This window comes from Myxocyprinus asiaticus, chromosome 15 (assembly GCF_019703515.2).
Source record: "Myxocyprinus asiaticus isolate MX2 ecotype Aquarium Trade chromosome 15, UBuf_Myxa_2, whole genome shotgun sequence".
In the NCBI taxonomy this organism is placed as follows: Eukaryota; Metazoa; Chordata; class Actinopteri; order Cypriniformes; family Catostomidae; genus Myxocyprinus; species Myxocyprinus asiaticus.
Genome location: NC_059358.1, coordinates 40,988,933 through 41,013,586, shown reverse-complemented (window position 1 = coordinate 41,013,586; position 24,654 = coordinate 40,988,933). Strand labels below are relative to the sequence as shown.

Sequence of the window (24,654 nt, the reverse complement as noted above, 5' to 3'; positions counted from 1 at the left end):
TAGAGAAATATACTCTTTTAAAGGGGAAAAACGCTCTTTCAGAAGATATACTCTCTAGTTTTTCTGCCGAAGCGCCCAGGGGCGTTCTCTGCAGTGCACCAGTGCAGAGGAGGGAGAAGCCGCTGAAATGCGCTGTCAGATCCAGCAGAGGTGAATGAACAGTGCTATTCAGCTCAATGAGCATGACCGTTCGGCTCCGAAGAGAAAATCTGAATGAGTGGTTGCATACCAGCTCCTTTTATACCCGTATGTCCGGGGGAGTGGCATGCAAATACCACTCACCAATTTTCATTGGCCATTTATCAAAGACCAGAGGTGTCTCGGGCTCCAAAGAGTGACCCCTAGTGTCACTACATCGACACCAACGTCGAGTGAGTGACAGATAGGGAACATCAAATTATGTCTCTAATGACTGCAACTTTTCAGGGGTAATCGCTTGAGATTTGTATGAAACTTTTTAGTCATGGTTTATTTTTCAATTATTTGTATTATTATTTTTATTGATATGTTTATATGTGTTATCATTATTGTAAATTTACAGCATTATTTATGATTTAATTTGTAGCCTACTAGTAATTTTCCACCTGTTGTTGAGATTGATTTTTAAGTCACTGCAAAAGAGGCTGGTGGAAGAAGGAGAGACTGAAATGTTTGGATTTGGTATTTTTGTACCACTTCGCTATTTTGATTATATTTTTGTTTTCGTTTAAAGTGTAATTTCAATTTAGAAATATTTTTAGTTAATTCTTTTCTTGTTTGAATACATGAATACAATTTTTTTAATCAAAATCTACCGGTAGAAGTGAAGTGCGTGCACTGTTAATACTAGCCATGATTTGTGTGTCAGTAGATGAAAATGATTAAGAATAATTAATTACATTCTCTATAATTTAATGGATTGTACATCCAAATCCTGATGCAAATACAATTTTCTATGAGTATAAAAGTAGTGTCACTGTCATAGAAATATGCCCGACATTCATCAAGGACGCAGTTAATTTACATTTTCTATTCTTCTAATTCATTGCATACGGTCCATTTACACTACCAACTTCTTACAAATGTGCCGTGTTTGTTTATATCACTGGTGCTTGAGGGAATGGACTGTATTATAAGACGCAGTCGGTGGAAATCCCAGAGAAGGACCTCAGAATTAAATTGCACTTGATCCAGCCCATTTGCGCGTTGCACGGGCAATTTCGCCAAACTCACTTGCATCTAGACTTAGCGCATGCTTGCACGAAAATACCAAAAATTCATGGCCATGCCAACTGACTTTGCACTTATGACTTATGGTATAAAGTTGCGCTAGCACTCTTAAAATAGGGCCCAATGTCTATATTTCCTCTATGTTTACTGTCACACACAAGTCATACACTCAGCACAACACATTTATCCCTTACAGATTCATAGCAGTCATAGTAGATTACAATGAATTACGAAATGAATTTATCAAGTTTATTAATATTTATTATTACCAGTACACAAAATTGAATTAATTTGGTTTTGTGTTTATACGATTGTCTAAAAACCATCTCTTTTGCACCTGCAGTTGGAAGAGTTTGCAAACTTTGACTTCAACATCTGGCGGAAAAGGTACATGCAATGGATCAGTCACCTCAAATCCCGCATTTTGGATGTTTTCCGTACTATTGATCGAGATCAGGATGGCCGTATTACCCACAAGGAGTTCATCAACAATGTTCTGGCCTCGAGTGAGCACAGCTTTAAAATACTCTTGGTTCCTGATTTGTTGCTTTGACTCATTTGATGTCATTTGCATTCCTGATTACATTATTTATCTTTGTTTATTACTAGAATTCCCCACCAACTCCCTGGAAATGACTGCAGTTGCCAACATATTTGATGTTAATGGTGACGGCTTCATTGACTACTATGAATTTGTGAGTGCCCTCCACCCAAGCCGAGATCCTTACAGAAAGACATTAGATGCTGACCAAATCAATGAGGAGGTACTTGTAGTTTGGTTTCATCTCTCAAACAACTGTTCTAATTAACTCTTACTTGTGTTGAGTATTATTGTAAGATGATTAACCAAATAATATATATATATACAATTCTGCAGGTGAGTCGGCAGGTATCTCAGTGCAACTGTCCAAAGAGATTTCAAGTAGAGCAAATTAGTGCAAACCGCTACAGGGTGAGTGGGAATCTATTTATACTTGTGATATTCCCGCTGTTGATTTGTCACTGACTGCTAGTTCAATCTGTGACTTTTCTTTAGTTTGGAGACTCTCAGCAGCTGCGAATGGTTCGTATTCTACGAAGCACTCTGATGGTGCGAGTTGGTGGTGGATGGACAGCACTAGATGAGTTTCTGGTAAAGAATGACCCCTGTAGAGGTGAATATTTCAATATCTGCATATTCTAGTTCGAATTAGTTGTGGCATTTATAAATGATCAGCATCTGCCGATAATTCCACTGTTTGACTGTTTTGGTCCATAAAAACCTGTGTCCCTCTGACCAATAAATATCGCATGAAGAAAGTCATGCAACTTTAACTCCCAAATTCTAATTTATACAAAATAATATGTAATTGTTCACAATTAATATCATGTTGACCGCGTACTGTATATCACACTGGCAATCATACTTTCGATTTGGCCATACACATGAGGCCGCAGGTTCAACAAACTAAACTAATGTAAATATATATATATAAAAGTTCAACTTTCCACCGACCCGTTCACTGTTACGTGTTTCAGAGAGATTTTCGACAGAAGCAAAGACAGTTCTTGCTCTTGCTCTCTCACTCTCTCTCTCTCTCTCTGACAGAGAGAGTGAGAGAGCAAGAACTGTCTTTGCTTCAATTGAAAATCTCTCTGAAACACGTAACAGTGAACGGGTCGGTGGAAAGTTGAACTTTAAATAAACTTGAGAATACACTTGAGGCTGGCCAGAGCCTGAAATGGATGATGTTTGGAACAATGACTCCCACAGGGAGAGGAGGAGGACCAAATAGTGCAATCAGCATGGGTAACAATAATTTGGATGATACTGAATGCAGAGGCATGGAGATAGGACATCAAGAAGTCAGATATATGAATGTTAAAAGTGGATTGTCACCAATAATGAAAGGCAGTACAGTTGTAGGTCCACAAAAGGTGAAGGCTGGATATAATGCTTAGCAAATAAACCGAAGAGCTGAAGAGAATAAAGTTTTGCTAAAGTTTGAGAAAGAGTCTGGGCATCATCTGTATCCCTTAGGACTATCTTACGCTATAGAGAAAGATTTTGGAATAGTAAAATTCGCTAGATGTTTCAATGGAGGAAGAGTGTCAATTGTAGCAAACAATCAAGCTCAGCATAATAAAATATTGAAATGTAAAGAACTAAATGGGGCAAAGTTTACTAGCTAAAGAGCAGGATCAGGTGTGGCTGTGAGAGGGGTGATTACCGGTATGCCACTAGAACTGTCATATCTGATATACAAGATGCCTAACATCTTATATCGCACAAGAATGAAAAAAAGCAGGAAAGTTTCAGCATCTTGTTAGATTTTCGAGAATCGATGCCTGATTGTGTTTTCTTGGGGCTACAAGGTACTAGCTACAAGGTACGCAAATACATACCACCTCCATTACGGTGTTTTAAGTGTCAGCATATTGGGCTTGTTGCAGATGTTTGTAAAGGGAAGATAAGATGAGTCAAATGCGAAAGGGAAACGCAAATACGAACAGTGTAATGCCGCAAAAAATGGTGGTGGATACAGCTGCTGAGTTCATGACCTACTTGCTCAGCTGACTTATGAAGATATGTCTCAGTTTACTGATTAAAGTTGTGGTTTTATCCATTTTACAATGGAATATTGGGAGTATATACGCTAATGGATGAAAATCCCAGGAGCTCAGCAGTTACAGGAATACTCAAACCAGCCCATCTGGCAACAACAATCATGGCATGCTCCAAATCACGGAGATCACATTTTTTCCCATTCTGATGGTTGATGTGAACATTAACTGAAGCTCCTGACCCGTATCTGCATTATTTTAGGCACTGCACTGCTGCCACACGATTGGCTGATTAGATAATCGCATGGATGATTGTTGGTGCCAGACGGGCTGGTTTGAGTAGTACTGTAACTGCTGATCTTCTGGGATTTTCACACACAACAGTCTCTGGAATTGACTCTGAATGGTGCCAAAAACAAAAAACATCCAGTGAGTGGCAGTTTTGTGGACGGAAAAGCCTTGTTGACGAGGTCAACAGAGAATGGCCAGACTGGTTCGAACTGACAAAATCTACGGTAACTCAGATAACCGCTCTGTACAATTGTGGTGAGAAGAATAGCATCTCAGAATGCTATTCAGAGATGCTGGTTGGTGCTGATTTGGTGGCACGAGGGGGACCTACACAATATTAGGCAGGTGGTTTTAATGTTGTGGCTGAACGGTGTACATTACATGACACAATGGGTAGTGATCATTTTCCTGTGTGTTGTAGTTAGTGTTAGTGTACCATTAAGGCAAAATAATCAGGAAAAAGGGAAGTGGTACTTTAAGCAAGCAAACTGGGAATTATTTGACTTGTATTGCCAATTGGATATCATGTCAATATAACCCCAATTCTGAAAAAAGTTGGGACAGTATGAAAAATGCTAATAAAAACAAAAAGGAGTGATTTGTAAATTATAATCACCCTTTGCTATATTGAAAGCACTACAACTACACATTATATGATGTTTTTCCTTGTGAATTTCCTTGTTTTTTGAAAATGTACAGTAATTTCAAATCAGATGATTGCAACATGCTCCAAAAAAGTTGGGACAGTCGAGTGTTTACCACTGTGAAACATCACCATTTCTTCTAATCACACTTATTAAGCATTTGGGCACTGAAGACACAAGTTTGTTAAGCTTAGAAAGTGGAATTTCCCCCCAGTCATCCATTACGTAGGTCTTTAGCTGCACAATTATACAGGGTCTTCGTTGCTGTATGGTGTGCTTCATAATGCACCACACATTCTCAATTGGAGACAGGTCAGGACTGCAGGCAGGCCAATTTAGCACCCGCACTCTGCTTACACAGCCATGCACTTGAAATCTGGGCAGTATGCGGTTTGAAGTTGTCCTGCTGGAAAATGCAGGGACATCCTAGAAAAGACGGTGCTGGATGGCAATATATGTTGTTCCAAAATTTGTACATATCTGTCTGCATTCATGGTGTTCTCACAGATGTGCAAGTTACCCATGCCATGGGCAATGGCACACCCCTGGCCCATACAGACACTGGCATTTGGACCTAATGCTAATAACAACTTGGGTGGTCTTTGGCCTGGAGAACACAAAGGCTGTTAGTTTTCGTCTTGTTCTTGACGCACCGAGATTTGACCAGATTCCTTGAATCTTTTAACTATAATGTGCACTGTAGAGGGTGAAATGTCCAAAATCCTTCCAATTTGTCTTTTGGGAACATTGTTCTCAAAGTACTGGATAATTTGCTGAAGGATCTTTTGGCAAATTGACAAGTCTTGTAAGGTCCTTGCTCTTGAAGGACTAGGCTGTTTTTGGAGGCTCCCTATATATGATTGCCTCACCTGTTTAACATCTCCTGTTTCACATCGCCTTGTTACTTCAACTCGTCAAATTGTTATTAGTCTTAAATTGCCCCTGTCTCAACATTTTTGGAGCGTGTTGCAATCATCTGATTAGAAATTACTGTACATTTTCAAAAAACAATGAAATTCACTAGGAAAAACATCATATAATGTGAAGCTGTAGTCCTTTCAACATAGCAAAGGGTAAATATAATTTACAAATCACTCCTTTTTGTTTTTATTAGCATTTTTCATAGTGTGCCAACTTTTTGGAATTGGGGTTATAAATACAAATGGTTCAGTTAATGACCATGCAAATTATGTTACAGCTTGGATGTTCAGTGCTGCAGAGAGAAGCATACCCAAAAGTTTAGGCAAGAGAGATGGTAAGATAGTTCCATGGTGGACGAATGAATTACAATTGCAATCCAAGAATGAAACCAGACATTCAAAGATCTTAGGAGAATTTTGAATACAAAAAATGCAATTGTATATCAACAAAGGAAAGCAATTGTCCTACATACCATTAAAACAGCCAAAAGAAACTACTGGAGAGAGTTTTGTTCATCTATTGGGAGGGAAACAAATATAGGAGTATATGGAGTATGTTGAAAAGAATGAATGGTAGGGGAAGTAAAAGATCATGTATCAGATATAGATGAGGCTGATCTGCTGGGTAGAACTTTTGCGAAGGTACACACTTTGTATAATGATGAGTATATATCAGAACAAACAGCTCTTATTAGCCAGTACCCAGATATTGAGACATCGTTGCCCTTAACAGATAGCTCTGTGGATGTAGATTTTACTATATCTGAGCTAAAATTAGCCTTGTGTGGATGTAAAAGTACAGCACCTGGGGAAGATGAGATTAGTTTAAATATGGTCAAACATATGTCAGTTATTCTAAACCTTTTCAATAGAATCTGGAGAGAGGGTCAGATGCCGATCAACTGGAAACGGGCTATTGTTCTTCCTTTTGTTAAACGTGGGAAGGATCCATCAAATCCCAGTAACTACAGACCCATAGCATTAACGTCAAATTTATACAAATTAATGGAGAAGATTATTGTACATAGATTGAGAGTGATATTGGTTGTGGAGTACCTCAAGGTAGCATCATCAGCCCTATACTTGTAACATTTGAAGGAGGTCACGAGAGCAGGATCTAGGTGCAGAAAGTTTAATAAGAAATAAATCAATAAAATAACAGGATAAACACTAGAACAAAGCAAGACTAGGAACTCAGAAACAAAACAAACATTGAAACCGGTACATGAACTAGAGAAAACACACAACAACTGACAAAGACAGAGCAGACATCAGGGGATTATATACACAAGGATAAATGAGGTAATGGAAGACATGTGAAAACAATTGGGAACAGTTGGTAGTGATGAGGGCAGTGAATTATGGGGAATGTAGTCCGGGGAAACAGATGATGGGGGCAAAACACAAGGCAAAACAACAGTGAATCATGACATAGCGACCCCCCCCCCCCAGTGGCCGGCTCCTGACACCCAAGGAAGGCTGGTAAGGGAGGCAAGGCCAAGACAGAGCTGGAGACCAAAGAGGCCAGAGCAGATCAGGCAGAAGGCCGGGAGACCAAGGAGACCAGGGCAGATCAGGTGGATGGCCAGGAGACCAGGAGACCAGAGCAGATCAGGCGGACAGTCAGCAGACCCAGAAGACAAGAGCGGATCAGGCGGATGGCCAGGAGACCCAGAAGACCAGAGCGGATCAGGCGGATGGCCAGGGGACCCAGGAGACCAGAGCAGACCAGGCGGATGGCCAGGAGACCAAGGAGACCAGAGCAGATCAGGTGGATGGCCAGGAGACCCAGAAGACCAGAGCAGATCAGGCGGATGGCCAGGAGACCCAGGAGACCACCTCAGGGTAAGGACTGGATCAGGAGGCCTGGTTGGCAGCCACAGAGTTGAAACAGGTTCGAGAGGTCTGGGTGGTAACCACAGGGTCGAGATAGGGTCAGGAGGCCTGGGAGGCAGCCACAGACTAGAGACTAGAGCCATGGAAGACTCTGAGGGCGGAGCTGTGGAAGGCAGAGCCGTAGAAGGCTCGAGGGGCAAAGCCGTGGCAGGTGGAGCCATGGGAGGCTTGAGACAAAGAGTCCTGGATGACTGGGAAATGACCTCCATGGTCGTGAATATGGGAAGAGTCTCGGGAACGACCTCTGTGGTCGTGAACATGGGCAGAGACTTGGGAACAACCTCTGTGGTCGTGAATGCTGGCAGAGACTCGGGGGCGACCTCTGTGGTCGTGAGCATGGGCAAAGACTCGGGAACGACTTCTGTGGTCGTGAACACTGGCAGAGACTCGGGAATGACCTCCGTGGTTGTGAACATGGGCAGAGACTCAGGAATGACCTCCGTGGTTGGGAACATGGGCAGAGACTAGGGAACGACCACTGTGGTCGTGAAAACTTGCAGAGACTTGGGGATGACCTCTGTGGTCGTGAGCATGGGCAGAGACTCAGGAATGACCACTGTGGTCGTGAACACTGGCAGAGACTCGGGAATGACCTCCGTGGTCGTGAACATGGGCAGAGACTCGAGAATGACTTCTGTGGTCGTGAACACTGGCAGAGACTGGGGAAAAGGTGTCTTTTTTGTTCTTCTCCTCTTCCGGACAGCTGGGAGCATGGTTACGGGGATAGTCGAGGCAACAGGCATTGGCTCTGGGACGGTCGAGGCTACAGGCTTTGGCACTGGCTCGTTAACCATGGCAGGCATGGGTGCTGGCTCGTTAACCGTGGCTGGCCTGGGCGCTGGCTCGTTAACCGTGGCAGGCATGGACGCTGGCTCGTTAACCATGGCCGGCATGGGCGCTGGCTCGTTAACCGTGGCAGGCATGGGTGCTGGCTCGTTAACCGTGGCAGGCATTGGCTCAGGGACGGTTGAGACTACTGGCATAGGCTCTGGGATGGTCGAGGCTGGCAACGCTGGCTCCTGGATGGACGAGGCTGGCAACGCTGGCTCCGGGATGGATGAGGCTGGCAACGCTGGCCAAAATCCTCCCAACCTGTGAGGCTGGCTATGGCGCAGAAGTGAAGTGAGTACTCCCTTATGGGTAAATTTGCCCGGCACAATTGTCTAAGAGAAGCTGCTAGGTCAGGGGCAGTTGTGGCTTGGCGGTTAAGGCTCTGGGTTACTGACTAGATGGTCAGGGGTTCAAGCCCCAACACTGCCACGATGCCACCGTTGGGCCCTTGAGAAAGGCCCTTGACCCCATCTGCTCCAGGGGTGTCGTATCATGGCTGACCCTGTGCTCTGACCCCAGCTTGGCTGGGATAGGCAAAAATTTTATGGGGCAGTGGTGGCTCAGCGATTAAGGCTCTGGGTTACTGATCAGAAGGTCAGGGGTTCAAGCCCCAGCACTGCCAAGATGCCACTGTTGGGCCCTTGAGCAAGGCCCTTGACCCTATCTGCTCCAGGGGCGCCGTATCATGGCTGACCCTGTGCTCTGACCCCAGCTTGGCTGGGATATGCAAAAATTGTATGGGGCAGTGGTGGCTCAGTGATTAAGGCTCTGGGTTACTGATCAGAAGGTCAGAGGTTCAAGCCCCAGCACTGCCAAGATGCCACTGTTGGGCCCTTGAGCAAGGCCCTTGACCCTATCTGCTCCAGGGGTGCCGTATCATGGCTGACCCTGCACTCTGACCCCAGCTTAGCTGGGATATGTGAAAAAAAGAATTTCACTGTATATGTGCAAATGTATAATGTGTGATAAATAAATACAATTATTAAAATTATTATTATTATTAGATCCATTTTTTGTGGTCAGTTGTTCTGTAACGTTTGAAGGAGGTCACGAGAGCAGGATCTAGGTGCAGCAAGTTTAATAAGAAATAAATCAATAAAATAACAGGGTAAACACTAGAACAAGGCAAGACTAGGAACTCGGAAACAAAACAAACATTAAAACCAGTACATGAACTAGAGAAAACACACAACAACTGACAAAGACAGAGCAGACATCAGGGGATTATATACACAAGGTGAAAACAACTGGGAACAGCTGGTAGTGATGAGGGCAGTGAATTATGGGGAATGTAGTCCAGGGAAACAGATGACAGGGGCAAAACACAAGGAAAAACAACAGTGAATCATGACAATACTACTTAACATAATGATCAATGATGTATTCGATAATGTGGGTTCAGGAATAGGAGCTGCTTAATATGCGGATGACTGGGCTATATGGAAAAGAGGCAGAAATACTGAGTTTGTGGTCTCTGCTCTGCAAAAAGCAGTATTAAATGTTGAGAGATCATTTAAATGGGGGTTTAAGATGTCTATAAGCAAGTCATGTAGTATGTTTTTCTCAAAGAAAACTATAGCAAAAAATACTAAACTTTTCCTATATGATAGTCTTTTGGAAAGTGTATCCATATTTAAATACTTGGGGTTATGTTTTGATAGCAGATACACATGGAGAAATCATATTAGTACTGTAGAGACCAAAGGTAAGAAAATAATTAATCTTATGAGAGCCATATCAGGGTAAAACTGGGGTGCAGATAAAAAGTCACTACTAACAATATACAGGAGCATGTTAAGGCCAATAATAGATTACGGAAGTACAGTATATAGTGTAGTGGCTAAAACCAATATAAGTCGACTAGACAAAATACAGTATAAGACCCTACGGCTTTGTTGTGGGGCTGTCCAGACTACTCCAGTAAATGCTTTGTTGGTGGAAACAGGAGTTTCCACTAGACCTGTGGCAGAAAAAAAATGTCATTATTATACTGGACAAGGTTTAAAGGCAGCAGAAATAGTCATTTAGCAACATATGTACTGGAAGACTGCTGGGAATACCAGAGTGCACAAGGTAAAGGCTTCAGATGGAATATAGGTAAAGTAGCAGAAGAATTTAAGTTGTCAAATATTAATATTGGCCCTCTGTAGTCATGGGAGTTGTGCCATGTTATTCCCAGCATTTAATTTAGACATTAGTCTAGTTAAAAACAGAGAAATGTATGATGGGAATGTGTGTAATTATGTGGAGATATACATCGGTACTTCCTATTATTCAACAGGATCTAAGGATCCAAATACTTCAAATATTGGTATTTTGTGTCTCATTCACAGCACTCAGGGTAAAGATTACATGCTAGCTGTGATGTATGTGGCATGTGTGCTGTCTGCGGTCCCGCAGAAGTTTAGACAAGGATTTTGATAGTGAATGCAAAACATGGAGGAGACGAGGCAGAGACACCCACACTGTTACTATGGAGATGATACAATGGCATCTGTGCATTTGGATATGTCGTGACTGCGTCATGCTTTTCAAGCATTTGTTTTGCAGCTGTCAAACATGTAGGAAAGTGATGGGATTCCCTCAGATTTACGTTTTTTGTGGAAACATTTTGAGAATTATAAAAAAATTGCAAGCTACCGCAAATAATGCGGAGATTGGTTGAATTTGCAAGAATTCTTGTGATCGCAAGATCGCAAAATCCTGGAGGGACTGACTAGCTCCCACTGAGCAATACAGCAAGCTTTGCATGTCTCACGTGCCAATGCAATTACATCACGCGCATATCGCTGCTGACAGGAAGCGTGATTTAGAGTTAAAAAAGTACTTAAACATTGATCTTTTATGCACCAAAAGCAATCGTGTTGCTTTAGAAGACATTAATTTAACTGCTGGAGTCGCATGGATGACATTTATGCTGACTGTCTGTGATTTTTGGAGCTCAAAAGAGAAATCTCCATTCACTTGCATTTTAAGGACCTACTGAGCTAAGATATTTTTGTGTTCTGATGAAGAAAGAAAGTCATACATACCTGGTATATCATGAGGGTGAGTAAATGATGAGAGAATTTTCATTTTTGTGTGAACTATCCCTTTAACACAGTATGTCTGTGTATTTGGCAGTAGCAAGTATCTGTACTCGTTTTGCAGCAGCAGCAACACCTTAGCAGATCTAGTCTGCTAAGACCAATATCCTATCAATGTGTCATACCCACATTAACATGATAAATCTTTCAGTGAGTTGTCATGACTGAACTGAAGAAAAACAAGAGAAAGTTGCTCTCTATTATTAAACACACCACAATGTTAGCATTAGGTACAGATTTATTCTTTCTTTATTAAACTGGATTTTTTTTTTTTTTTTTTTTTGCTATTTAGCTATTGAAAAACCACTACAAATCTCAATTAACTACATTAAATGAAATCAATAAGAAATCAACATCATTATTAGCTTCGGAATGAGACATTAATTCTTCTCGTTCTTCACACGCAGTAAAGGGACGAACAAACCTGAAGATAAAGGAGAAGTATCTCTCTCCAGATCCTTTTGAAACATCAGGCCGCAGAGGAAGCGCTAAAGGTCTGACTGTGAGCAGATCCAACTCCAGTCTCAGTTTATACAGCAGTGCCTCAGCTCCCAGCAGCCCCCTCACCCGCAAGGTACACCAACTAACAGCCAACTAGCGGACCTCATTGCAGTGATTCTAAATCCTTGTAGAGTTTATCAAATGAAAGTCATTTACCCTCTTTATTTTCTATATGTAAATTTGTTGATGTTAACACAAATGGAATGACACTGAACGGAATGTATTATGTGTATTTCTGTATTTGGTCTAAAATCCCTGCTATAGATTTTTAGCTAGTACCTCTGTTTTGTCCTGTACAGGCGCTGTTGCGCAGAAGTTTCTCTGGGGAGAGGTGTATACGGCCCAGGAGCTCTATTGCTGCATTGGGAACGGATAGTTTCTCTGCCGGAGGAGACGATGACTCGCCTTCACCTTCAGGTTTGTGAGCTAGTGGGCTAGTTAGATAGTCTTCCCAAACTGTAAATTCTGTCATCATTAATGTATCATCTTCCTTTTTTCCAAGGAGCACAAAAAGAGATGTTAGGCACTACGTTAGTCTCAGTCACTATCAATGCAATCTAGAAACAGAGTAATTAATTACTGTAATCTTTCTTCTACTATAGGTACTTAGCAGTGCGATACTGCAGATATTGTTGACTTTTGCAGGACAAATTGATTGTTATGCTCATTTGTAAGTCGCTCTGGATAAAAGCGTCTGCTAAATGACAAAATTTAAATGTAATTACTTTTTTAGTACAAAAAGTAGTGTAACACAACATTTAAAATTTTTGTAATCAGACTACAGTTACTGAATTTCAGTAAAAGTAATTACTTTTAAGAACATTACTTGGGTTTCACATTTTTTTTAAATAAATCATATATGTAGAATGTAAATTAATTATATTCAAATGGACATCTGTTTGCATTTCTGTGACAGCTGAAGGGCGTGCGACCCCTAACGAGTCATTGTAAGGTAGAAACATGCGGTAACTTGTGTGTGACAATAGGGGTATTAAAGGAGTATTTCTGCATTCAATACAAGTTAAGTTCAATCATCAGCATTTGTGGCATAATATTGACTGCCATAAAAATTTATTTAGACTTGTCCCTCCTTTAAAAAATCAAGGTAACAGTGAGGCACTTACAATGGAAGTGAATGGGGCCAATCCGTAAACATTAAAATACTCTCTGTTTCAAAAGTATAGCCACAAGATGTAAACAATATGCATGTTTACATGATTTCAGTGTGATAAAATCACTTTCTAACCTTTTCTGTGTAAATTATAGCCAATTTTACAAATTTGTTGTCATGACGACAATGAAGATGAATTTCTCAGCTCTTTTGGTCCATACAATGCAAGTGAATAGGTGCCAAATTTTTGATGCTCCAAAAATCAAATAAGTCAGCATAATGTGATAGGTGTGGGTGAGAAACAATTCAATATTTAAGTCAATTTTTACTATAAATTATCCTCCCTGCTCAGTCAATCTCCACTTTAACTTTCAAATTTTTCTTCTTGTGTTTTTGGTGATTTACATTCTTTATGCATTCACCTATCATATCGCTTCTGAAGATATGGATTAAAACACTGGAGTCATATGGATTACTTTTATGCTGCCTTTATGTGATTTTGGAGCTTTAAAATTTGGGTCACCATTCTCTTGCATTCTTTGGTCCTACAGAGCTGAAATATTCTTCTAAAAATCTTCATTTGTGTTCTGCAGAAGAAGGAAAGTCATACACATCTGGGATGGCATGAGGGTGAGTAAATGATGAGATAATTTTCATTTTTGGGTGAACTGTCCCTTTAATACAATTATTTACAGCTCAAATAATATATGTGTTTTAACAGAAGAAATAATCTAAGTGCTTTTGTAAAATTATAAACTTCACATTTCTGCCTTCAAACCCTCCAAAAATTGGCCCCCCACTGGCCTCACTGTAACCTCAATTTTTGCTTTTGTTAAAGAAAAGGAGGGACGAGTCGAAAGTAATTTTTGTGATACTCAACATTATGCCAAAAATGCTTTCGATTGACCTTAACTTGTATTGAACAAGGAATATTCCTTTAACACTTGGTCACTTCATGCATTTTTACTGATTACCCCCAATGTACAAGGAAGAAATACAGACATTGAATTTAAGCGAAAACAAATCTAGAAGTTTTCTGTGAAAAGTGTTTTTTTTAAGTAACATAAGTAATTTGTAATGTGATTACTTTTTGATGGCGTAATCAGAAATGTCAGTAATCTGATTAAAATTTTAGAGAAGTAATGGATGTAATGTAGTGGATTACTTATTTGAGTAACTAACCCAACACTGGTCACCATTCACTTTCATTGCATCTTTTTCCATAAAATGAAAGTGAATGGTGACTAAGGGTAACATTCTGTTTAACATCTCCGTTTGTGTTCCATAGGTAACAGAAAGTCAGACGGGTTTGGAACAACATGAGAGTAAATTATTGTTTTTCATTTTTCATTCATTTTTGGTGAACTACGCCTTTTAAAATCTTCTCAGAATATTCAGCTCTGCCACAGTTTGCGTTTACATCTTAGCTTTCTTTTTTTAAAACGTAAAGTGTATAATTTCTGAGCAACCAGCGTCACCAAAAGAAATTGCAAATAATAATGACTGTTTTCAAACTGGTCAGGCAAATAGATTGTTCCCGCCCCAAACTCATACCATTGGTTGAGCCAATGTTGCTGTGTCGGGCTAGTTAGGATGCTCAAACTAATAGAGCCATGTTTTGATTGTGACACAGAGCCACAGTGTTTACACTTTTGGGGGGAATTAGCCTACCAATGTCTTACTTATAGATCTGCGTATTTAACTAGGATAGGAAAAAGTATTTTAACACTACTCACATTAATACATAATGAAGGTCAGAGTGAATTTGTACTATATTTTTCTTAACACTTTAGAAGATGCTGAGAGAGCGCCCACGTGACCGCCTTCTGCCCCCCACACCATGAGAGCGACCAAAATGGAGTTCCTTACTGTACTGAGGCCCAGATCGATGGAGCCTCATATCAGTGGCTACATGTCAGACTTCCATCAAGACAGCACAGCCATCTCTCTGGCCAGAACTCATATGATTCATGTGAGCTATGAGGTCCTGTGTTTGGACCAACAGTCAAATATTAAGCAAGGTCTGTTTCCAATGATGCCATTGGATTGTTAGCTCTACAGACTTTGTTTTTTACAAATGGACTTGATAGTATTGAGAGACCAGTAAAATGTCTTGCATGGGTTTGAACAGCATGCAGCTTATGTAGTGCTTTACACAAGATATATGCAGAGAGGTAATTATATTCTTTAGTTTCCCTGTGTAAGGTGAGTGTTTTATCTCACTCTGCATTGTTACAATATGAGTAAGGCCACTGCCTTTTTTTATATTAGTTGATTTGAGCAACCTATTCATAATCAAGTGTTTGAACACTCTTGCATATATACATTTCAGATAAAAGACACCCCACAGATGATGATGCAAACTAGAAAATGAACAGATCTAGGCCTTCTTAATGTAGGCTTGAGAAATATCTGCTGTCTTTACGAAGAGCACTGGTTTGAGGGTCCATGTTTTTGTATGTTTCACTGTAATATCGTCATGTTTGAGTACCAGACTATTTCAAGGTGTGGTCTAGACTAGAGAATGAATTTAACTCCCATTTTGAAAGTTTTGTGGCTTTTTAGTCTAAACAAAACTATCCTGTAGCAGATCCTTTACACTTTTGACAGACTTTTGGGAAAATTGACATAAATATTGATGACTCATCTTGCACTTATGGGCATATTAAAAATTTTGTCCAAAAAATGCTTTTTTCAGTGACAGTTTGCCTCCCTAAAACCAACTTCTGACTAGCAATAACAAGTAGTTAATAATGGTTCAAGACTTTGACGCAAAATGAAGGCTATTCGATATTTATAAAAAAAAAATACATAAAAAAACGACAAGCCCTTCAATATGTCCCACCCCAAGAATAATAAAAAATTTTTTTTGAATAAATACGTCAACACAGGGAAAATAAACTCATCAAGCCATTTCATGGAGCCTTTAAAGATTTGGTTAACTCCATTTAATTGTGAGTTCTGACTCATTTGTTTCCCTCCTTTTACGTCCCAAAGTCAGTAAATTGTAAATTAGTGTGATATCCGGTTTAAAGTCACTTGTTGTTTTTTTTTACCTAAATAATGTTCTTTTTTTTATTTTGAACAGTCATGTCATCAGTTCTAATAACTTCCTGTAAGGATATGAAGGTGTAGGTCTCCGTGAGATTAGCCTGACATGCCTTGACAAATGCTCCTTTTTCAGTGCCAGCTGTGATTTTATTTTATTTATTTTTTTGCTGTATTTGATCCAAATGAAACCACATTGATATGAAATGCTTTTGTATTGTGTCCTGCTCAGGGCAAATTCTGCTGTATAAATCTTTTGCAAATTATTTTCTTTTCTTTTTTGGAATGTATTGGGTTGAATTATTCTACTATTGTACAAGTGTTATGGTTGTAGCATTTGATTCAATTTACATATCAAATATGTGTGTCTTTTAATTGTATGCATATACAGTTTGATTCTCTTAATTTTGGGAGTTGAAATGGTTTTTGAGGGTTTAGGATTACAGCATTTAATGAGCGACTTAAGCCCAAAGTATACTTCGATTTTGACGCAAACGCTCAGCGTCTGCTTACAGTGGAACGTAAGCCTGTCAAAGTATACTCCATTTGACCGTGCGCGCATACACAGGCGTTTGGTGCATGCGTGCTATGACTGCCATAAGATGCTGGACAATTTATTTTCATAAGTTTAGACCCATAAAGATGTCTTTATAGTCCTTCATACTCAAGTTATCCAAATGCTGGTATCTCCTGTCCTCCTCACACACGCGCTCTTGACGTGCACATCCACTGTTGTTGTTTTTAACTTCTCCTGTTATTTACCTGTGATTACATCTTCTAGCTTTTCTTCGTGACAGCAATGGCTCAAATGTGAGAATTTCTACCTTGTGGAGCCAGTAATTCGTGCAAACAATTTCACGCACATGCGCATTCTGCATGTTCAAAGATGCACGGTTAGAAAAATCGGGCTGTGCGCATTCAGTGCTCGAGTATGTCGGGAACTCCGTGCCAAAACCGAAGCATCTGACCAACCGACAGACTGACCGAACGTCTAAGAGCGGGCGTACACGGTGCGATTTACAGCTGTCGCGCGAACACCTAATCGATTTTTTCCAGTCGGTAGAGATCGTGTGGAAATCGTTGGTGCTCATGTGGTCACGGCTCACATCGTGTGAGAGGAATTATGAGCGGAACCGAGTGGCTTACGAGCAGCTCATGGCCTCCGAAAATTTTTAAAATTGTCTAAAAAATTGTGCTGCTGTCAGCTTGAATTTGTGAGGTGTGTGCGGTTGAACGAGCCAATTTGGCGATCTACCTGAAATTATATGAGTTTTCAGCTAATGCAGCCCCTGGCTATGCCAGTCTTCTTTTTTATTTCTAAATCGCAAACTACGAGGAATTAAAGCAATGTCCTCCTCTAGCTTTATGTCTTATAATGATAAATAGCACAAAAATTTGTGTGATTGCTTCGGAATTCGCCAGGTTGTTAAGTCGTGTCATGTACGATTGCACCTGTACGATTATCAGATAAACTGACTTTTAACATATGCAGGGGCTCACGACCTCCCGAGTGTCAGAACTAGCACCATGTACGCCTGGCTTTATCGAATGTCTTGGAGCATCTTACACAGCTGGTGACCCACATGACGACCTGACATGATGTCGACATCTTGAAATTAGCTGTTTTTTTTAACTAGGTAAGGATCCAAGCTGTTGTTTAAAGACTATAAATGGACAATACAGGTACTAGATGTAGATATTTTATACCTAAAACAATACTCAACCATTTTTCCTGTGTCCTGCTGTACTTCCCTCAAGAAGCATTTAGAGAAAGGTGTTGTAGGCTATTCTAAGTCATTCTGAGTGATGAACTGATCTCTATAAATAAAGCTATCACATGTCTATCGTGACTTTCTCTGATAATTTTGAAAGAAACTTACACACCACATTCCATGACATGGGGATGTAAAGTTCTATTTACATTTTTCAAAGGCAACGTGTGTTTGTGAGTGTGTGTGTGCTTTTGAGTGTGTGTGTGTGTTACTTAAAGAGAGCAAACATACTGTACATACATACATACATAGATACAAACAAAGTCTTAATTTATGTCTTTCTATTTTTCATATTATTTTATTATTCATACATATATAATTTTTATATAATAATTTTTTACTCATTTTTCATATTGTTATTTGTCAAATTGTTTAATTTTATGTTGTATGCTATACTTTCTCACAAGTTACAGATAAAGAGTTTCAGTTTCAAGGTCTTCAATGTCATGGGGCGATGTTGTGAAGAAGTAATTGTTCATTGACTTTGCATGGTATAGTAACACTTGTTCAATTTGTGCTGGTCAGACAAAGTCAGACTGAGCATTGAGAAAGACGCAGTTAAGATAATTCAATAAACTCTGCTCATTTTTACCATCACTTCATCTCCTGCCTTCTTCTGTATTCCCCTGCTGACTCTTGGGCTGGTAGGAGAGTAAGTTAACATAACAAGCTGTTGATGTTGACTGTTTTTGGATATCAGACAGAACTCTGATATATGGATATCTTCTGACGGGGAGAGAGAGGTCTTGTGTACACTGGATCTAACATGCATTGCCTCATGTTTTCATATTCTAAGCATATCATTGAATACTGTACATGGCATCACATCTTTATGTATAGGCTATGTACATAGGTGGTGGTCGAACGAATTGCAGGGTAAAGGTACATAAAATAAAATTAAGTAAATAAATAAATAACATTTAAAATACAAATACATTTTTCCCATCTGAATCCATACATTAATTTCAAGATTTTCAAATAGCAGGTTCTGCCTACTGTACAGTGTTCACACTCCATCCAAAACACTCCAAATGAATAAATTGTTGATTATTTTTATTTGCACAGACACCAGTATTCATATTGATAATTATACATCTCAAACTGATGCCTATCAATCCATCATTCTTTATATAGTCAGTTTCTTTATCCCTCTTTCCAGGAAATCTTGAGAATCTCCAGATGATGTCATGTGCAGCTTTAAGAGAGCCTTTAGAGCCTTCTTTCACAGTTTCTTGGCCAGACAACATTCCCTTCTTCTGGATCTCTTTCTTCTTCGCCTCTGAGGTTTTGTCTGTAAAACATATTCATGTATACTCCCATTTTCTAATGAATATCTGTTTTCTTCCCAATAATAATCATGTTTCTATCATTGTTAAATTTAGAGTACAGTGCAAAATCTCATTAGATGGTTCCCAAAACCATTTGTCTTAAGATGGTTATTTTTTATCTTTTGATTTAGTGTCAGTAGGAAATATCAATTTTAGATTTTAACATCGTTTGCACATAGAATTGAATAGAAGAAGAACAAGAAGCCATACTATAAATCTGGGATTATATGAAGCAATTAAGGCAACCAAAATCCATAGAAGAACTGTGTCAAGTTCAACACTGTTGAAAAACTTTGTGCAAGTGTACCCAGGAGAATTAGTGTGGTTTTAAAGGATGGTCACACCAAATATTGATTTAACTTTTTCATGTTTACTGCACTTTGTATGAAGTTAATTGATAAATAAAAGCTATTTATGGAATTATTTCTGAAAACATCACACTTTACTGCATTTTACAGAAATGCCTAATACTTTTACACAGAACTGTATATTAAACGTGTGTGTGTTTGTGTGTGTGTGAGAGAGATAGATAGAGAGAGAAGAGAGAGAGAGAGAATTTGAATTTTAAAGTCCTTTCAATTCAAACAATTATTTTTCAGACAAAAGCAGAAAAAAAAAATAAAAACAAATCACAAAATCTATTTACATCAAGTACAAAACGATATAATTTTCAAAAATTATGAAACACTAAAACATCATCAATGATTTTACATAACACTCCATTCTGACACCACATATCAAACGAAATTAAGTCTTTCATTTCTTTAAAATACAGAAAATCCACCATTATCCTAGTCTTCACTAGGTTTACAAAAACACTTACAACATTGCAATCATACAACTGTACCATTTTGTTCTTTCTGCTTACATAAATGGCCATCTTAGCTTCACCCAATAGAAAATTTAAAATCTTACAATTTCCATCTCTGTGTATATTTGAAACCAAAAATAAAAACCTTTGAGAAATTCTCACCAAAACCATTAAATAATCTGTGTAGCACATCAAACAAGGTTTTTAACCTGTAACAATCCATAAAAGCATGAAACACATTTTCATACATCGAACAGAAAGGACATTTTGAACTCACGCTGGGATTTAAAACAGACACAAAAGCGTTAACAGCAATAGCTCCATGCAAAAGTCTCCACTGTAAATCTCCCACATTTTTTGGGCAGTGGTGACTTATATAGTGCTCTCCACTCAGGTCTTACAGTATCGTCCAGACCAAGCACTTCCCTCCATGGAGTCTCAACTCTTTTATCTAAAGCTTTTTTATTCAAGGCTTTAACACAGCTCTTGTATATTTCTTTACACTTTGTAGGGTCAGAACCCACAATCATTAGCTATTATATATACTGTATACACACACACGCACATATAATATATATATCAGAATATATTTCTCTCAGATTTGTATATTTAACATACATGTTCCCATATATACAGGTGCATCTCAATAAATTAGAATGTCGTGGAAAAGTTCATTTATTTCAGTAATTCAACTCAAACTGTGAAACTCGTGTATTAAATAAATTCAATGCACACAGACTGAAGTAGTTTAAGTCTTTGGTTCTTTTAATTGTGATGATTTTGGCTCACATTTAACAAAAACCCACCAATTCACTATCTCAAAAAATTAGAATACATCATAAGACCAATAAAAAAAACATTTTTAGTGAATTGTTGGCCTTCTGGAAAGTATGTCCATTTACTGTATATGTACTCAATACTTGGTAGGGGCTCCTTTTGCTTTAATTACTGCCTCAATTCGGCGTGGCATGGAGGTGATCAGTTTGTGGCACTGCTGAGGTGGTATGGAAGCCCAGGTTTCTTTGACAGTGGCCTTCAGCTCATCTGCATTTTTTGGTCTCTTGTTTCTCATTTTCCTCTTGACAATATCCCATAGATTCTCTATGGGGTTCAGGTCTGGCGAGTTTGCTGGCCAGTCAAGCACACCAACACCATGGTCATTTAACCAACTTTTGGTGCTTTTGGCAGTGTGGGCAGGTGCCAAATCCTGCTGGAAAATGAAATCAGCATCTTTCAGCAGAAGGAAGCATGAAGTGCTCCAAAATTTCTTGGTAAACGAGTGCAAAAACGAGTTTTCAAAAAACACAATGGACCAACACCAGCAGATGACATTGCACCCCAAATCATCACAGACTGTGGAAACTTAACACTGGACTTCAAGCAACTTGGGCTATGAGCTTCTCCACCCTTCCTCCAGACTGAAGGACAAAAAAAATGAAATACAAAACTTGCTCTCATCTAAAAAGAGGACTTTGGAACACTGGGCAACAGTCCAGTTCTTCTTCTCCTTAGCCCAGGTAAGATGCCTCTGACGTTGTCTGTGGTTCAGGAGTGGCTTAACAAGAGGAATACGACAACTGTAGCCAAATTCCTTGACACGTCTGTGTGTGGTGGCTCTTGATGCCTTGACCCCAGCCTCAGTCCATTCCTTGTGAAGTTCACCCAAATTCTTGAATCGATTTTGCTTGACAATCCTCATAAGGCTGCGGTTCTCTCGGTTGGTTGTGCATCTTTTTCTTCCACACTTTTTCCTTCCACTCAACTTTCTGTTAACATGCTTGGATACAGCACTCTGTGAACAGCCAGCTTCTTTGGCAATGAATGTTTGTGGCTTACCCTCCTTGTGAAGGGTGTCAATGATTGTCTTCTGGACAACTGTCAGATCAGCAGTCTTCCCCATGATTGTGTAGCCTAGTGAACCAAACTGAGAGACCATTTTGAAGGCTCAGGAAACCTTTGCAGGTGTTTTGAGTTGATTAGCTGATTGGCATGTCACCATATTCTAATTTTTTGAGATAGTGAATTGGTGGGTTTTTGTTAAATGTGTGCCAAAATCATCACAATTAAAAGAACCAAAGACTTAAACTACTTCAGTCTGTGTGCATTGAATTTATTTAATACACGAGTTTCACAATTTATTGAGATGCACCTGTATATTTTCTTTGCGTAAGGGTAACCTCCAATGATGCCTTTATTTGTTTATTTCCAAAGGTGATGTTTCATAAGCCATGCTGAATGTGAGATCTGCATGTCTGTTTACTATACACTGCTAAGAAAGAGAGAATGCTCTCTGACAAGAACGGAGAGTAAAATGCGTTTATTAATTTGCCAAGATGAAACAAGATGCAGTTTTGGTGCAAAGAAAGTTAAAGCAGCATTTGCCCAGCGGCTTTCTCCTCTCTGCTGGTTGTGTAAAATTTGTAAAGGCATGTCAGATGGCGAGGAGGACTGTCTGTCAGCGCCTGATCTCTCATTCATTCTGCCTGTGCAACAGTGTGATGAAACGATGGCAAAACGCAATATGTGGTAAACCTATGTGCGTTCAAAACCAATGAGTTTATGAAAATCATAATTAATGATAATAATATGACGACATATATTGCCAGCCTGTAATATAAAGCAGCATAATGTAGTATTTTTGTATTGCTAAAATAGCTGGAAGTGGCTGATACCGGAAGTGGTCCACATTCAAGGTTGATAATGGCGGCACCCTAGTTTCGCTGAAAAATAAGGTGGATACTTTGGGCTTTATCCACTCATTAAGTGTATTGTCTGTTGTGCTAACTCTAATGAAGGAACTCACTCTTCGCTTAGCCCCGCCTTAAAAGAGCGACCAAACCTGTCTTAGCAATTCTTGACCTGCCGCCATTACTCTGACATGCATTGCTATTTTCCAATGACAGCCTATGGAAGTAATGTGTGTTTGAGCACTTTTAAGTGGGACTTAATCAAAATAAATATAAAAAAGTAAACACATTGTTGTCAGTTCATTTTTAATAGTGACACGAGTTACCCAGAGAGGACACCCGCAGTGTTTTTCTTTCTCTCTCTTTTTTTTAAATAATCTTTAAATAAATCCAGAGAAGAGAATGTTATGGATTAAACTTTGTCAGCCAACATCTGCAACAACACCTTCATTTGCTCCAAGGTAAATTAAAGCGAATAAATAAATGTTAATTCATTTATGTATTGATTCAAGTCATAGGAAAAGCAATAGTAAATAAACAATTCACAGCATCAAATTGAGTGTGTTATGAGACTTTATAAACAGCTCTTTCACTTACGCTAATGTTATTAGATGTGTAATCGCTATTAAATGAAGATTTTCTCTTTTCAAGTGATAATCATTTGCCTTGATTCTGATTCACAGTCTCCACAATTTTTAATCAAATTAACATGTAATTTAACAATTTATTTGACAAAAAACTCCTCATAAATTTGCATTACAATGTCACTCTTCATACCTGCCCACATAAAAATATTATCCATTCAGTTTATGAGAATATTTTGCCAAAAAATGCACCTTCATGACAGTCTCCCATTTATTCCAAAGGGGAGTTCTATAGAGCTTGTCAGGGCAAGCAGCCGTAACTAAGGGGGGTGGAGCTCAGCGAAGGGTCAATTTAGAAAAATAGTTCACCCCAAATGAAAATTCTGTTAACATTTTACTCACCCTCATGTCGTTCCAATCCTGTATGTTTTTATTATTATTATTATTATTATTATTATTATTATTATTACTGTTATTATTATTTTGTGGAACACAAAATGAGAATTTAAAGAATAAACGATCTAGTCTTCTAAAGCAGTAGCTGCTGCTCTTAAATCTCAACGTTTGGTTAGGACCAGGGTTCCCACCCTTTTTGACCAATTAATTTCCATGACTTTTCCAGGCATTTGTGATTACTGGATACTTTTTTTATCCCTTATTTTACTCAGATTAATTTGTTAATGCATCATTCAGACCAATTTCTGGACCATTTTGACTACTTCATTAACAAGAACTGACTCAAAATAAAAATGTTCTCACAAATCGGACATCACTATGGCTTGCGAGCAAGTTTTACTCTACACAAATCAAATCAAATCAAATCAAATCAAATCACTTTATTGTCACACAGCCATATACACAAGTGCAATGGTGTGTGAAATTCTTGGGTGCAGTTCCGATCAACATAGCAGTCGTGACAGTGATGAGACAGTACCAATTTACAATAACATCAAATTAACACAACACAATTTAAACATCTGATATACACATAATTACACACAACACAATATACAAATAATAACATACACTGTACAGTATACAATACGCACTATATAGATACACATTATTCAATAAAAATAAAAAATAAAAATATATAAAAAAGTATATATAGAATGTACAGTATTGTACTGTATTGACATTCAGGCTGTCGGTTGATAGTCAGTTGTTAAGAGAGAACATAATATAATAATAATAATATAATTTATGACAGTCCGGTGTGAGATATAAGAGTAAGGGTAATAAAGTGCAGTGCTGATGTACACTATATTGCCAAAAGTATTCGCTCACCTGCCTTTAGACGCATATGAACTTAAGTGACATCCCATTCTTAATCCATAGGGTTTAATATGACGTCGGCCCACCCTTTGCAGCTATAACAGCTTCAACTATTC

The 24,654-nt window shown here is 38.9% G+C and overlaps 1 protein-coding gene across 1 annotated transcript in view; it reads left to right on the top strand.

Moving 5' to 3' along the window:
- Positions 1 to 17,923, top strand: part of macf1b (microtubule actin crosslinking factor 1b) — a 95,539-nt gene extending 77,616 nt beyond the window's left edge. Inside the window, exons 35-41 of the mRNA XM_051718316.1 lie at positions 1,553 to 1,715; positions 1,819 to 1,973; positions 2,087 to 2,161; positions 2,246 to 2,363; positions 11,829 to 11,995; positions 12,222 to 12,339; positions 14,827 to 17,923. Of these exons, the coding sequence (XP_051574276.1) occupies positions 1,553 to 1,715; positions 1,819 to 1,973; positions 2,087 to 2,161; positions 2,246 to 2,363; positions 11,829 to 11,995; positions 12,222 to 12,339; positions 14,827 to 14,852 (822 nt within the window). The 3' untranslated portion in view covers positions 14,853 to 17,923. The remainder of the gene's footprint in view (positions 1 to 1,552; positions 1,716 to 1,818; positions 1,974 to 2,086; positions 2,162 to 2,245; positions 2,364 to 11,828; positions 11,996 to 12,221; positions 12,340 to 14,826) is intronic.
- The last annotated feature ends 6,731 nt before the right edge of the window (positions 17,924 to 24,654 follow it).